We start from the raw sequence: 16,906 nt of genomic DNA on the forward strand, positions 1-16,906 counted from the left end.
AAAACATTGGCAATGACTTGAAAATGATGTCATTCTTGCTAGTCTTGCTGTATCCTGTTGACTTTGGATTTATGCAAATGTTTCATGGATATGCATCCATCTGTCTGAAGAAATCAGAAGATACAGCCAGGAAGTCATAATTTTAATATTTTTTAAATCTTTTAATGTGAAATTTTTTCAAACCTCTTAAACGTACATAAAAATTTCAAGTTCAATGGTATGTCTTTCAAAAAAGGATATTTTTTCTTTCTATATATTAAACTTTTTCATTAGCCCTGTTGATTTCAGTGTTTGCATTGATATCATGGATGAAGTGATCTGTCTTCAGAATTATATTATAATGCAAGTTTTAATATATGGAAAAGAGTGAATTTTTAGACTCTTTTTAAGGAAAAATGAATCTAGTGGTTGCATACAAGTTGGAAGGTTCACGTTCTTACACATTTGAATATTAAAATTCAGATTTCTCCATAGAGTTTAAACTAAACTACTCATAAACAGTAATCACTCATGAAAAAGGCTATAGGTATCATTATAGACAACTCATCAAAGACACCTGCTCATAGTGGTGCTCAAAATAGCTAATAAGTTGGACTTGTATTAAAGATTAACTGAATGATGATATGGAACCTTTGTGCCATTATCTAAAACAAAACATTCTGTCTTGAATAAATGCCTAGTATTGATAAAAGGGAACCATGGGATAGCCGCTTCTTCAAGGTGTTACATTAATGGGAAAAGTCCAGGGATGCACACCAATAGTGTTAGACACAAAGACTCAATATGAGAGAATGTAAGTGATTCAGTTTAGTCTGGAAAACTGATGAGGAGATAAAATGGAAGTTTATTAAGTGATGAGTGGGATAGATAAGGCTGCTAGATGTGCACTGGCATGCTTTGGGAGGGACGTGGGAAAACGGAGAGCCTCTTCACTGCATTAAGTATTATATCTCTAGGTTTTTTTTCCCCTGGAGACAGTTGCACCCTGAGAAAAGCAATAAAATTAACATGTGGTTTCCCTTTATCAAATATTCAAGAAAAAAACAAATGTTTCAATATCCCAATGTCCTGGATTAAGATTATGTGATTTGTTTGTTTGTGTCCTTCTGTTTTTTCCATCTTAAATATCACATCTTGCTCAGTGAAAGCACACACCCATACTATTCAGAAGATCTCTTGTAGTCATTCTTCTTGCTCCCTTTTTCATATCAGCAAACTCCCTTCATTAGCTTTGTAAGACTTGTGGGTTTTGTGCCTCTTTCTAAGTTAACAATCTGGAAGTCATAGCTGTTCATCTAGGTGGTCTCTGCATAGTCCCACCTAATCTCAGTTTTTTCTCAAAAAAATCTTTGAGTTTTATCATTGGCTTCCCCATTCTCTGTGAATTGTGGTTGCCTTCACAACTTATTTGTATTATTCTACCGTGTAATTAGTCATTCTTTCATTCTACCTGTCAGACTTCATCATGACTTCATCACACCTTCATCAGCTTCTCTTGCCAGTCCCTTTGCACTTTTTGTCCTGGGCTAAATCCCCATTAAGCTACTACCCTATCTTCCTCAAGATCCCTCCTGGAGACTTGCTGCTTCTGCAGTGCCTGCAGAATGCTGTCAGATGATAAGGGCTAGACAAGCAGTGTTTGTTTCCCTTAAGAAACTGAAACCACCATCACCTACAGCAAGACACTCAAATCTTCTTTACCTTACAAAAAGATGCACATAGCCAGCCTCATCAAAGGCATCCTCATATTTGACTGTGAAACAGACATTTTAGGTTAGCCCATGTGACATTTCAATGAAAAGCAGGTTTCAAATCAAAAGAGAATCATAAACTCATAGATCATCAAGTCCAGTCCCCTGCCCTCACAGCAGGACCAAGCACTGTGTAGATCACTCCTGAAAGATGTCTATCCAACCTGCTCTCGAATATCTCCAGTGACGGAGATTCCCCAACCTCCCTAGGAAATTTATTCCTGTGTTTAACTCCCTGACAGTTAGGAAGTTTTTCCCAATGTCCAACCTAAACCTCCCTTGCTGCAATTTAAGCCCAATGCTTCTTGTCCTATACTCAGAAGCCAAGGAGAACAATTTTTTCTCTCTCCTCCTTGTAACACCTTTTTAGATACTTGAAAACTACTAGCATGGATATAATCTGTGCTCATAAGTCTTACTATTATTATTTGGGACAATAAACCTCATCCTTCAAGGCGAAAACTGGTCATCAGCTTGTGTCATGAAGTGATTCTCTACTGGCCATAGTCTCAGCCTGTAGTTCTGTGATGGGGTTGCAAGTATTGTATGCTGAACATAGTGCTTTGTTTTTAATTCTCTGATGCTTTGTGCTTTCAGAAAGTCCTACAGTAATGCTGTCTGCAGGTAGTTTTTCTTCTCCTTATGAACATCTGAGCCAACCTGAGACCAAACGGATGGTGGAACACTACACAGCATACCTCAGCGACAACACTCGTCTTATTGCTAACCCTGGACTTAAAGTATGCTATGTGAATCCACCATGCCCTTATTGGTCACCATGCTAGTCCCATTTCACAGCTGTCCTTTGGGTTGACTCTTGGCCTGTGGGAGTGCTGGGCATGTAGGATACGAGGATTTTCAACTTTTGCTGCTGAGACCCTGTGCTCAGCTCTAGGGATGGATAAGTGTGAACCCTCTGGAACAACAGCATCCCCTGTGGGCTGGAGAAGCATTGTTAGGTAGCTTGAAAGGGAATCCTGTCTACTCCTTGGTTGGGTGGATGGGGACTATGATATGAGGGCTTTAAGAATAGTGAAGAAGTTGGAGTGGGAAAGTCGCTCAGAGACCACTAGGAATCCTATTCTCTAGGAAGAAAGTTTACAGAAAGTTAGAATGAACACTATGCAGATTGGTGCTGTAATAAATATTGGGTCAGAAGATACCTTTGTGTGTTTACACATTTAATTGAGAAACTTTGGTTTATGTACAGATGGATCAGTATTTATATTTACCTGAAGTGAAAAGCAAATGCTAGAAGCTGTGCAGATAATGACAACAATATTTAATTTATAAGAGGCTTTTACTTTATTTGGAATTTGCTAGATCCATCTGGTGTGAGAAGATTTTAAAGAAGTAATTGGGTTTAGATTATCTCTGATAGGTCTTTAGGAAACCCTGCAAGCAGCTTATTATCTTTTCATGCAAGTCTTAAAGGAACCCTGCTAGGTCAGTCTTTGTTTTGCAGTTTTCTGTCAGAAATGAAGTAATGGCTACCAGTCACGTCACAGATGAATGGATGACACAAATGGAAATGAGTAGCCTGAACAGTTACATTGTCCGCCGTTACATAGCAACGCCCAATGGGGTGCTCAGAATTTATCCTGGTTCTCTCATGGATAAAGCATTTGATCCCACTAGGAGACAATGGTGAGTTTTAGGGTCCCATTATCAAAGGTTTCAAAAAACTTAGAGGCTTGATAATATTGCACAGGGGAAAATATGTCATGTAGGATTAATAGAAAAGCCATATTTTTAAAGGATAGTTAAATAAATTTCTAATCAAATAATTTGTATGCTCAGTAAAACATATTGTATTTAATAGAAATTTTAATAGAGTATTTGCTGTAAATCTTAACTTTTTATTAAGATAGTTTCTGTTTCTTATCCTTTTGTACAGCATAAGAATAAAAATATTTACACATGATGATAAAGATCCATACTGTTCCTCTATTTATCCTTGAAGATCTATCAACATGAATTTCAGCTCCTTGTAGCAATTTTGATTATTGATATTTCATGCCACAGTTTTTGTTTACAATGGATTGTCTTACAATATTTCCAAACAAGAATTTGATGAATAGCTGCAGAATACTTGAGAGTATTTTAACATATGCTTTGTTTAAAAAAAGCCAACCAGGGGATGCTGCAATATGGCTCTGAACAATCAAGTTAGAGACAGGGGTACATAAGTAAACTTACGATTCTTGCCCTGTGGCTCTATTCATAGGGCTCTAACTCACTGATGGCATTGCTTGTTTCACAGCTCCACTATCCTACATCTCCCTTGAAAAATATTTACCACAGTTCTTGAATGGGAGTACTTAACTTTTTGGGGTTTTTTCCCCCTCACCAGTGTTTAATCATTTACATTTTGGAGTCAAAATACTGAATATAAATTTAAGATTTTTTTCTATAATTTTTCTCTTCCCACAATTAGATGGCTTTGATGAGTTCACGCTATCAATAAACTATATACAGTGTTTACAAACACCATTTTTTCCTTTACTTAGAAAAGAAAATTTTGTATGTGCACATAGAGTCCTCTTCCCTTCACACTCTCAAATAAACCTAAAAGCTAATAAATTCTTTATCAAATTAATCATTTCAGGGACTGCCGGTTAGGTAGATGCTGTCTGGCAGCTTTTGTGGTTTTTACATCCACGTTTTTCTTTTTCTGGTTCCTGTGTTAAAAAAACAACAACAGAAAAAACATGGGAAACTGGCTTTACAGCAGATGACAATGAAATTGTCTCTGTTCAAAGTAATGTTAAATGTGCAAAATAAATAAAATGGAAAAAGACAAATACTTTTAATTTCATTTCTGAAGTTAGAGAACTTGTAGGTGTTATTTGTCGCAGTAACGTTTAAATATTCTGATATAAGTGAGTAATTTTAGGTGACCCTAACCCTTTAAATAAATATTGTATAATATTCATTTTCTAACAGCTTTCTAAGTTTACACATGGATTTTGTTTGTATGAAAGTGCTTTCTCTTTCCTCCTATTTTATAAACATTTAATCACATTTTATTCAAGGATGAATGACTAGTTGATTTTTAAATAAAACCTTATTCAGAGTAAGATTTGATTTAAATAATCTAAATATTTTATTTTATAGTAATGTGATACCATGTAATTTGTTAATATGATTTTTCATGTAGAGTAACATTAGTCTAGTGAGTCGGCTTGTTTTGGACCCTGATCTTGCTTACATAAAAACACCTGCTTAACTTTTAAACATGGTGAGCTGTCTCATTGACTTCAGTAGTGCTGCTTACAAGGCATTCAGTTAAACATTTGTGTAAGCCTTAGTTTTTACATTTAAAATGACTGGTGTTCACTCATGAATAATGTTTGTTTTGGTTTTTACTAGGTACTTGCATGCAGTGGCTAATCCGGGACTAATTACTTTCACTGGTCCCTATTTAGATGTTGGAGGAGCTGGCTATGTTGTTACAATCAGCCACACAGTTCATTCTTCAAGGTAAAATTGCATTTTGGATATTTAATTTATCCACAAAAAAATCTGTGAATTGACTAGTATAAAGACATTGTTATCAGTGAGCAATTATCTTTGCTGGAGTCCTAATAAGCAAGGTGCTGCTTCATGGGAAAGGGCGCAATGTTTGCCCCCCAAAAACCATCACTAAAGTGGAAATAACATACACAAACACTGTTGAAACATCCAACTGAAGTTGTTTTTGAAAAATCTGTTTGGGGGAAAGGTGCACTGATTGGTCTTTTGGAGGTTTATCAAACCTTGAGTAATAAGATCAATTTCTAACAAAAAAAAAGTTTTGTGTACTTGAATGTGATTATGGGTGAATGGGAGTAGAGTTTTAATAAACAGAAAATGTAGACATGAAAAAAAATTCCCCTTGAGAATGTTGGCATAGCCTTCTTTTGAAGTTCCTTGCTTTTGTGTTATGCCACTAGCTTTTTTATTAGGAGTTCTAGAAAATAAGCCTGCCTTCTAGATAAACTTCTTTTCTGTATATTTGATTACATCCTTCCCCCTCTACTTAAAGGAGAAGTTTTATCTTGTCTCATGTGTGTGTTCCTTCTCTAAATGTTGCTCTTGCAAGTTCTGTTCTTTCCAGTGTAGTTTTTAAGAAATGCACACTTTCTCACGTGCTTTCTCTTTTTTCTATATAACCTCCCCTTATTATCCTCTTCTTTCCCCTTTCGCTTTTCTGCACAGGGCAACCAAGTAAATGCTATATATGTTATGAGAACATAAGAACAGCCATACTGGGTCAGAACAAAGGTCCAGCTAGTCCAGTACCTTGTCTTCCAACAGTGGCCAATGCCAAATGCCCCAGAGGGAGTGAACAGAACAGGGAATTATCAAGTAATCCCTCTCCCGTTACCCATTCCCAGCCTCTGACAGAGGCTAGGGACAGCATTCCTACCCATCCTGGCTAATAACTATTGATAGACCTAACCTCCATGAATTTATCTAGTTCTTTCTTGAACTCTGTTAAAGTCCTGGTCTTCACAATCTCCTCTGGCAAGGAGTTCCATAGGCCGGTCGTGTGAAGAAAAACTTCCTTTTGTTTCTTTTAAACCTGCTACTTATCCATTTCATTTGGTGAGCTCTAGTTCTTATATTCTGGGAACTAGTAAATAACTTTTCCTTATTCAGTTTTTTCACACCAGTCATGATTTTATAGATCTCTGTCATATCCCCCCCTAGTCTCCTCTTTTTCTAAAATGAAAAGTTCTAGTATTTTTAATCTTTCTTCATGTGGGACATGTTCCAAACCTCTAATCATTTTTGTTGCCCTTTTCTGAACCTTTTCCTTAAAAAACGCCATATTGGGTCAGACCAACAGTCCATCTAGCCCAGTATCCTGTCTGCCAACAGTGACCAATACTAGATGCCCCAGAGGAAGGGAACACAACAGGTAATCCTCACATGAGCCCTCTCCTGTCATCCATATTCATATTCAAGATGTGAGAGTACCATGGATTTATATAGAGGCAATAAGATATTCTCTGTCTTATTCTCTCTCCCTTTTTTAATGATTCCTACCATTCTGTTTGCTTTTTTGACTGCTGCTGCACACTGAGTGGATGTTTTCAGAGAACTATCCACAATGACTCCAACATTTCTCTGAGTAATTATAGCTAAATTCGTCCGCATCATATTGTGTGTATAGTTGGGATTATTTTTTCCAGTGTGCATTAGTTTACATTTATCAACATTAAATTTCATTTACCATTTTGTTGCCTAGTCATTTAGTTTGGTGAGATCTTTTGAAGCTCTTCACAGTCAGCTTTGGTCTTAACTATCTTGAGCAGCTTAGCATCATTTGCAAATTTTGTCATTTCACTGTTTACCCCTTTCTCCAGATCATTTATAAATAGGTTAAATAGGATTGGTCCCAGTACTGACCCTTGGGGAACTCCACTGTCCATTCTGAAAATGTACCATTTATTCCAACCCTTTATTTCCTATCTTTTAACCAGTTATTGATCCATGAAAGGATTTTCCCTCTTATCCCATGACAACTTACTTTACTTAAGAACCTGTGGTGAGGGACCTATTCAAAGGCTTTCTGGAAATCAAAGTCCACTATATCTACTGGATCCCCCTTGTCCACATGTTTGTTGACCCTCGCAAAGAACTCTAGTAGATTAGTAAGGCATGATTTCCCTTTACAGAAACCATGTTGACTTTTCCCCCAACAAATTATATTCATCTATGTGTCTGACAATTTTATTCTTTACTATAGTTTCAACTAATATGCCTGGTACTGATGTTAGACTTACCGGTCTATAATTGCCAGGATCAACTCTAGAGCCCTTTTTAAATATGGGCATCACATTAGCTATCTTCCAGTCATTAAGTACAGAAGCTGATTTAAAGGATAGGTTACAAACCACAGTTAATAGTTCCACAATTTCATATTTGAGTTAATTCAGAACTCTTGAGTGAATGCTATCTGGTCCCAATGACTTGTTTCTGTTAAGTTTATCAATTTGTTCCAAAACCTCCTCTAATGACACCTCAGTCTGGGACAATTCCTCAGATTTGTCACCTAAAAAGAATGGCTTAGGTTGGGAATCTCCCTAACATCCTCAGCTATGAAGACCAAAGCAAAGAATTCTCACAAAACCTCATAATACTATATATTTTTGTTAGTCTCAAAGGTGCCACTGGACAACTTGTTGTTTTTAGTTACAGAGTAACACAGCTACCTCTCTGAGAATCTTTAAAAGAATTCAGTTATTACTTGTATAGCAGGATTCACATTGAACACCTTGTCAATATTCTTACTAGAAATGCTGTAATACTCCAGAGATGAATATTAGCCACTCGTTTTGATTTGTATGAGGAATCTGTTCCAGTATTTTCATTGGTGAGCTGTCTGCAATGCACACTCCAGCTAACATCCCAGCAGGAAGAATTTCGTTTCTAGCATTGTCTGCTAAAGAGTTCCATGGCCAGCTTGGAAATTGGGACATTAGTGCCAGAGCCTAGCTGCTTTTAGTTTTTCTATAGAAATATGTAGACTTTTTAATCTTTCCCACTGCAAAACATCTGTCCATCTTCTTTGACAGGAGCATCAGTCCGTGCTACATAACTATGCACAGCTTTACACATAGGGAATCATTTAAGACAATTAGAGCTTCTTAGCTGAGCATGTAAATGTGCTTCTTAGCTGAGGACGTAAGTGAGGTGATATATCAATTTTTTATTCTGTTTTGTTTAATAGAGGACAGTTTAGATCATTTTAGGGAGATTTATATAGTTTTCATTGCAACTCCAAGTATTTCTTGATCAAAAGGATATTGTCTCGTGGGTTAAGCTCCCAAATTAGGTTTTGTGTTTTAAAAGCATTCCAAAGGCCTAAAATTAATAGAAATGTTTTCATCAGAAACAGCTATTCAGATTAAAACAGTTCCTGCTGTGTTTGGATTAGGAATGTAAAATCCCGTTTAATCAGTTGACCGGTTAGATTATGTTTAACCTGTTAACTGGTTGAACGGGGGCTAGTGAGAGCTGCTCTGGCTGAATTGGGTTGCCCCCTGGCTGCAGCAGGATGGGCCGAGCCAGGCTGCTGGTTAACTGGTCACCAATAAACATCACTCGATAAGGGTAATGCTTACTGGTTAACCACTGACATCCCTAGTTTGGGCCTAATATTGTAGCATGATGTTTCCAGTAAGTGAAATTGTAAAGATACAGTACTGGGAAACAAAAGTGAAACTGATCAGTCAATTTTCATTGTCCAAGCTGAATGAAATATCCCAAGAAAATAAGCATCATCATTGAGAAGTAAGATAAGTTTTTATTGTAATAAACTAGATAAATTGATGGAGGTAAAGTCCATAAATGGCTATTAGCCAGTATGGGTAAGGAATGGTGTCCCTGGCCTCTGTTTGTCAGAGGGTGGAGATGGATGGCAGGAGAGAGATCACTTGATCATTACCTGTTCAATTCACTCCCTTTGGGGCACCTGGCATTGGCCACTGTTGGCAGACAGGGTACTGCGCTGGATGGATCTTTGGTCTGACCCAGTATGGCAATTCTTATGTTCTTAAACTAAATAGTCATTAATAACAAGTTAATTTCCTCTAATATATTTTTTTACTTGATTTTGCTCCTTAACTTCTTCCATGCTCTGAGCCAGAGGATCATCTTGTTTATCTCTGGCCAGTGCACAATGCTTGAATTCCTTCTATGGATGTTTGATGTCTTCAGAATGCATCAAAAAAATGATTGCTTGTCTCTTGTTCCTATTATATATAGCCTCTTATTTGCTTCCAGAGATTGGGGAAAAAACAAACCATGCACAAAATGTTTTTTTCTAATACAGATCATATCAGAAAATTGGAAAGGATTAGTGCCCAAACGTAAAGTTAAAATGCTGCTTTTAGAAGGCTTTTGTATTGGCTTTTAGAGAGAAAGGGTACAGCTTCATGACATAGTACTCCTTTTTTACATAGAACCAAATATGATTTTATTTCACTGGAATCCTGTCTCCCTAGAATTTTTAAGGATACGAACAGATTTAATTTAATGCATCTATTAAAAGTCTATATACTTGATATGTCCAAAGGGATTTTTAGGTAAAATGTAGCTATGGAAAAAAGTCTTAATTAGTCGTGTAGCTGAGAAGATCCTTCATTATTGTTTTACCTTTAAAAGCTTAAACTTCAAGGGATAAGTTAGCAAAAGCATCCTCTAAAGTGCCACTAGAACTTTTTGAGAATTTTTGAAAATGCAAATGGTCTTTACACTCTAATTGTGTTCAATGATGTGTACTTGATTTGCATATGCAAATATATATATGAACTCGTGTTTCTGTGAATTTTTGCCCTTAGAAAACTAAAGGTGCAGTTTTTATGAGGGCTCTAGTATTCGTGCAGGGAATAGTTTATGAATGTCTAAAATTATGAACCCAAGTACACACATCAAGGAAACCCCCGATGCTTCATGTGGCCAGATGTCTTGATCCATTGGCTGCTGTATCTAGGTATTCACATTTTTTAGTCTATCGTCACAGATTACATTTTTTTTGAAGTTTCCAAATAGTATTAAATTAAATAGGTCTGCTCTCATATCTGTATAAGGGTACTTAGAAGGGAAATGGGCATTAACATAATTGGTGGCAAATGGTTTTCTAAACTTTTCAGGATCCTTCACTCCTACTCCTGTCTGCCGCACCCCCCCATGGAGCCAGAGTTGGAAGAAGAGAACATGCAGACAGCAATAAGGGGGCTGAGGCTGGGGCCACAACTGAGGGTAGAGCTGGGAGCAGGACAAGGGCTGTATGTGGAGCCATGGCCAAGTGCGAGGCCAGGAGAAATGGCCACAGTGGTAGTGGGGAGGGGCAGGAGCAGAGCAGAACTGAGTGGTGTTCCCTCCCCGCCCCTCATGGGGGCTGACCTCAGCCCCACCATAGACCCTGAACATTCCTCTGTGCCCTGTAGTGGAGGTGGTCCCTTGTTTGGGGAACCCGGGTATACAGTATGCCAAAGAAGGGGGTCCTTCCTTCCTAGGAGGAGGCCCTGCCAAGCATGGGATTTTGGTGGCTAAATCCTGGCCGGGGCGGGGGAATGAGAAGAAATATTGCTATCCTGTCTAGAAGAGCCTAGGCTCAGGGACTTTACAGGAAGGGTCCAGGCTACTCTACTGAGAAAGGAATACAGAATTTGCCAGGACGGGGCTCTTTGGAAAAATAAGTGATGTCTTGTTTGTTGTTTTGTTTGGAGTTCACAGGTTCTTAACCTGCTTCAAGGGAATATGGCTGGAGACTTTGATGGTTCGTGCTCTTCTGGTGGACAATTAGGGTACGCTTACACTGTACTATTATTTTGGAATAACTGACGTTAATTCAAAATAACACAGTACGCATCTACATACATAATGTCAAAATAATGTCCAGCCAGAGGACTTCTTATACCAACTCCCGGAACCCTCATTTTATGAGGAGTAAGGGAAGTCGGAGGAAGAGTGCTCTGTTTCAAAATAAGTACTGTGTAGGCATGCCCAAATTCTAAATAAGTTATTTCAACGTATGCTATGCAGTTAGCACGGCTCAAGTTGCGTAGCTTATTTCAAGGCTGTCCCTGCTGTGTAGATGTATCCTAAGTGGCCCACAGACCATATGCAGTAGGGCGGGGTTATCTGCTGGTGGATCACTAGTTGCGTTATTTATCTCAGTGTCCGCTTGCAGCTCCCATTGGCTCTGGTTCGCTGTTCCCAGCCATTGGGAGCCATGTGAAGTAGCATAGTCTGGGCCAATGGGAGCTGCGTTAGCTGTACCTGCAGACACTGTAAATAAAGCATCTGGCAGGCCACCAGCAGCTAACCCGGGTGAATCATGCTCTACACAAAACAGAACCCTAAGAAACATATTGTTTTGCTGTGAACTTTCTAGCCAGCCACCAGTCTCCAGCCATGAGCACTCTTGGGAGTAGTACACAGTTAATGGAGAAAACAGCATGGATGGGAAATTCAAAGCCAACGATTGAGAAATAGGACTGCGTTCTAGCACGGTTGTGAAAAATACTTTGGCATATGCTCTCTAAGACTGTGTTTTGTTGGTCTTTGATGTGTCAGTTGCCAAGGTAACAATGTGTATTCTTGAGCTGCTGAGCAAAATAGGGACACCAGCAGACCTCCACATATGGACAGGATACTATAATTTGTAGCAGCTGCTGCTGCTCCTCTTAGTTGTCCACAAAAACTGAAGATTCTGCTTTATTCCTGAATATAATTTTCATGACTATGTCCAAGTGCAGCTTCTCTATGCTGGAAAATTACACTTGTGGTAGAACATGTTAACTAGCATGATTTTAAATGCAGTTTAGCCCCCAGTCTAAGAGAGAACTGTTATATCTATCGTCATGTCAGCTAGGACTCACCTCTGGGTTAACTGTGACCAGTTTGATAGGGTGTTAAACATGTTTGTCTGCGAGGAATGTTTAATATAGCTTTAACTATATTTTCCGATGAGTAGTCCTGGGGCACCTTAGAATACGTCTACTTTGCACGCTGATTTCAAAATAAGCTGTTCTGGAAGAAATACTCTAAAATAGCTTATTTTGAAATAATACGTCTATACTTCAGGAAGGACTCAAAATTAGTCCAAGATAGGCTTCCCTAATGTGGATGCGTTACCTCAATTTAGAGCCCCAGGAGGCACTGGGCAGTAATTACTTTGAATGGCCTTGGGGAGGAGCTATTTCCAAAAGCAGCAGTGGAGCGTCCACACTACTGCTATTCCGAAATAGCTATTTCAGAATAGGCATTGTTCCCTGTGGAATGAGGTTTACAGAAATTGGAATAAGCTGTCCATTATTTCAAATTTGTTTCAAAATAACAGAATTGCTTTGTAGACGCTAGCATTATTCCGAAATAACGCTGCTTTGTAGAGGTACCCTTAAAGACTTAACAAAAATATATATAGTATCACGGCTACCCCTCTGAAACTATATTTTCCAAGGTAGACCTGTGCCTAGTATGCATATATACAGGGCTCAACAAACTGCGGCAAAATCCACTCGCCAGCCCCACACCGCGCATGCGCCAGACCCGCACTGTGCATGCGTGCACCGCCGGTGAACGGGACAACTGGCTGAAATCTACTCACCACGGGCGAGTAGGTAAACGGATTTGTCAAGGCCTGCATATTCACACCTCTGGCTTTTAACCTCATAGCTGGCAAAAATTATATATACATATACATATATACCATTTTTGCCAGCTATGAGGTTAAAAGCCAGAGGTGTGAACTGTCCTGTGCTGATAGGAGATTTTGAAGAACTGCAAAAAAATTTTTAAGGTATGAAATACTGTGTGTTTTGCTCTCCACTTTGTAAGTTTGTGTATTTGAAACAATAAACATTATGACCAGAAGGGGGCAACCTCTCTTTATGCTAGAGACGATTACACTTTAAAGATTTAAACCATATATGTAATGAAGACAAAGAATTGCATTACGAATAAAAACAAATACCTCCCCCCAATGAGGCTTCACATAATCTGAAGAGGGGCTTCATGTTCTCTTTGGCATAGTAGGAAGGTGAGTAAAAAGTTACAATAATTGTAATAAGTGGAAGGTCTGCAAGCCATTCAGTTCTCTAGAAGTTAAAAAGATTTTGATTCTTTATGCAGCACTGGGAAGCAAATGTTGCTTTGTAATGGATACTGAGCAGCAGAGGGGTGGAGTTGGTCGACATTTTTAATTCTAACATACATTGTTAAATGTATAATGAAAATGAATGTATGTTGGCCCCTTAAATTACCTGCTTAGATCACTTTGCCACATTTGAGCCTTTCCTCTCACTTTCCAGCAAAGAGTCATTCTGGAATAATGAAGACCAGATCATATGGCCTGAGGGAATGTAGTGAATCTTTCTGGTATCTGAGGCCTTCTTCCTCTCTACAGACACTGCTGTAGAAAGAGTGCAAGTGATGTGCTCAAGCAAAACATCTGGAAGAAAGAATCCCATTCTTCCTGTGCTTTCTGCTATGCAAGGGATACAAGCTGAATTGCTAAGCACATACTGGGTGGGCTGCATATAAACGAGCTAAAATGCAAGGGGATAACTGTAGGTTTCTTTATGTGGTGTTTTAGATGCTGCTTGTAATTATCAGAACTGGGAGCACTGCCTTTTGGGAATCTGGAAGCACAGGAAACAGGAAGGAGGGGGGAGGAGATGGGCCAGGCCTGAGTGAGAGCTACAGAGGGGAGCAGCAGCAGCTTTGTAAAGAGGTTTCACCTTTGGCAAATAAAGCCCTGTTGAAGTTTGTTACTACATTGCTTGAATGATACAACATTTTGGTGACGAGGATGGATCTTCTGCCTCTGAACCCACCTGCACCCTTTCTGCAAAGGCCAGGTGAGCCTCCAATTGCTTTTACTGCCTGGATCCATATGTTTGAGATTTATCTGCTACAGAGATTTCTGAAGTAAGAAAGCGTGCTCTGCTAATCCACTGCCTTGGAGCAGAAGGGCAGCGTATATTTTACACTTTTCCCATTGCAGATGATAAATATGAGACTGCACTCATTGCATTAAAGAACTTTTTTGTGCCAAAAGTGAATGTAGTAGCTAACGGTTACAGATTTCGCCAGTGTGAGCAGAAACCAGAGGAGACTATAATGCAGTATGTTGCTTCTCTGAGGAGTCTGATTGTAACTTGTGATTTTGGGAATATGGCAGATGAGATGATTACAGACCAGCTCATTGAGAAAACAACCATGCTTCGTGTAAGAGAACACTTGCTTCTAGAACCACAACTTACACTGGAAAAAGCAATAACCATTGCTACCCAGATTGAGTCAGCTATAGCAGAAGCCAAAATAGTGAGCATGGATACAGGAGGCCCAGTCCAGGCTGTGACTCCTTTGCAGAAAAGTCCATGATTGCTGCAGACAAACAATCACAAGGGGAAAACTAATGAAAAACCACAGAATCAGCAAATTCAAAGCACAGCAAATGCATGCTTTCATCGTGGATCCCCACAACACCTTGCAAGCTACACAAGATGTCCTGCAAAAGAAGCTCAGTGCAATCACTGCAAAAAGATTAGGCATTTTGCTAAGGTATGCTGCAGTAGCCAGTCCAATCAACAGGTGCATGCAGTTAAAATAACAGATGTTACTGTGCTGAGTGTGGACAAAGTCACTACTGCACATATTCCAGAACAGATAACGTGCACTGTAAATGTTTCTGCCACACCTTCAGGCAAATCACATCCTATTCAGCTAATGTTGTACTCTGGCTCAGCAGTATCTACACTACCTGATTCCATCTATTTGCAATACTTTAAAAATGTGCCTCTTACTGAAACCTAACTTCACTTGGTGTACTATTTGAAAAACCAAATTCCAGTGCATGGCTGCCTATCAGCAACAGTGACCTTACATCTATCGACTTTCTGATGGGCGGGTATGGAATGCTTCTTATCTTGCACCTGCCTATGCACCAAGAGGAGATGATGCCAACACCCCGCCCGCGTTGTATGACTTCACCATAGCACCAACACAAGACATTGCACTGGAACTGGGATTTGAGAGAAAGTCTGTCAGACCTAGATGACCACCTGTCTGGACTAGAGACTATGTTATGTAGTATTAACAGTGTTTTCAGTGTAATATTTCTGCCAACAGTATAATGTCTTGTTCCATATTTGTTGCTGTGGTTAGAACAACAAGGTTTATTTTATAATTGGGAAAGCTTCTTAAGAGAGGAGGGAATGTGGTGTTTTAGATGCTGCTTGTAATTATTAGAACTGGGAGCACTGGCTGTTGGGAATCTGGAAGCACAGGAAACAGGAAGGAAGGGGGAGGAGATGGGCCAGGCCTGAGTGAGAGCTACAGAGGGGAGCACCAGCAGCTTTTTAAAGAGGTTTCATCTTTGGTAAATAAAGGCCTGTTGAAGTTTGTTACTATCTTGCTTGCATGATACAACATTTTAGCACTCAGCCACGATCCAATCCCATTGTGGGATATACCCCAGGTTTAGTGTGTTAGCTAATAAAGGTAAACTTAGGTGTGGCACTTAGGAATTCACCTCAGTCAGCAACCATATGTTAAAATACAACTGTCCAGCTCACAGTGGGTTTCAAAACACATTAGTTAAATCATTTCAGCACATGACCTACACATCATAACTGGATGCAGGCCTGAACCTGCCTGGGTATCATTGACTGCTGAGGGGGATTGACCTCCTGTCTGTATTTCCTTTATATGGAACTCAGAAATCTACAGTATTTAGAATCTTCAGTTATTCACATAGGCCTCAAAACTTTCTTCTCTTTTTCTTTTTAGTGCACAAATGTCTTCAGGACATTCTGTGGCTGTAATGGGCATTGACTTTACTCTAAGGTACTTCTATAAGGTGCTAATGGACCTGCTACCAGTTTGCAACCAAGATGGAGGCAACAAAATAAGGTACGCCTTTGGGCTATTGAGTTAACCTTAGTCTTCCCTTTCATGTGGTAAATCTTCAAACTTTCTGTTCCTTGCTCTGTGTCACCATCTGCAGTGATTCTCATCAGGACAATCTGGACTCGGATATCCAACATTGAACATATATCGGTAAATTAAAAAAAGGGGAAATAATTCATTCTTACTTGTGTTCTTTAGGCTTAATACAAATGCCCATAAAGCTGTTATAAGATGAGCACAACTTCCATTACTCTTTCTTATCCTGGAGTATTTTGGATACTTAACTGGTGATGCTGCCAGTGTGAAAGTTGTTTACTTATGAAAATCACTCAATCCCTTTATTGGTTTAAACATAAATATTAAGTACCATTTTGTTTAATTTGTTACATCAGATAAGTAGTACTACAAATGTAGTGCAAGTTGTCTTGTTTTTGGAATATAACTTTAACATGGTGGGGCTCGCATGTGTCTGAATGTTTCGCATTCCCTTTGGCCTTCCATTGAAGACTCACAAAGCGAAAATCTTCTATACTATGGATAGGTAGCTCAATAAAATATTTTTGAATGCTTAAAGGCGACCTTGAAGTAAGGTAAAAATACCTTGTTTTATGCTTCTATGATGCATAAAAAGGCCTGTTAGGGATTTGGGCTTTCTCCCCCCCCCCCAATTCCCCACTTCTGTTTTGCTAAAAACAAATAGTAATACAAGGGGTGGGAACGTGCTTCTTTTTTCAATTTTACAA

The 16,906-nt window shown here is 39.0% G+C and overlaps 1 protein-coding gene across 1 annotated transcript in view; it reads left to right on the top strand.

Moving 5' to 3' along the window:
- Positions 1-16,906, top strand: part of CACHD1 (cache domain containing 1) — a 191,296-nt gene that overhangs the window by 154,909 nt on the left and 19,481 nt on the right. The window contains exons 14-17 of the mRNA XM_006125035.5: positions 2,349-2,491; positions 3,217-3,398; positions 5,124-5,234; positions 16,044-16,166. Coding sequence (XP_006125097.2) covers positions 2,349-2,491; positions 3,217-3,398; positions 5,124-5,234; positions 16,044-16,166 — 559 coding nt within the window. The remainder of the gene's footprint in view (positions 1-2,348; positions 2,492-3,216; positions 3,399-5,123; positions 5,235-16,043; positions 16,167-16,906) is intronic.

This window comes from Pelodiscus sinensis, chromosome 9 (genome assembly GCF_052426305.1).
Source record: "Pelodiscus sinensis isolate ZL-2025 chromosome 9, ASM5242630v1, whole genome shotgun sequence".
Lineage (NCBI taxonomy): Eukaryota > Metazoa > Chordata > Testudines > Trionychidae > Pelodiscus > Pelodiscus sinensis.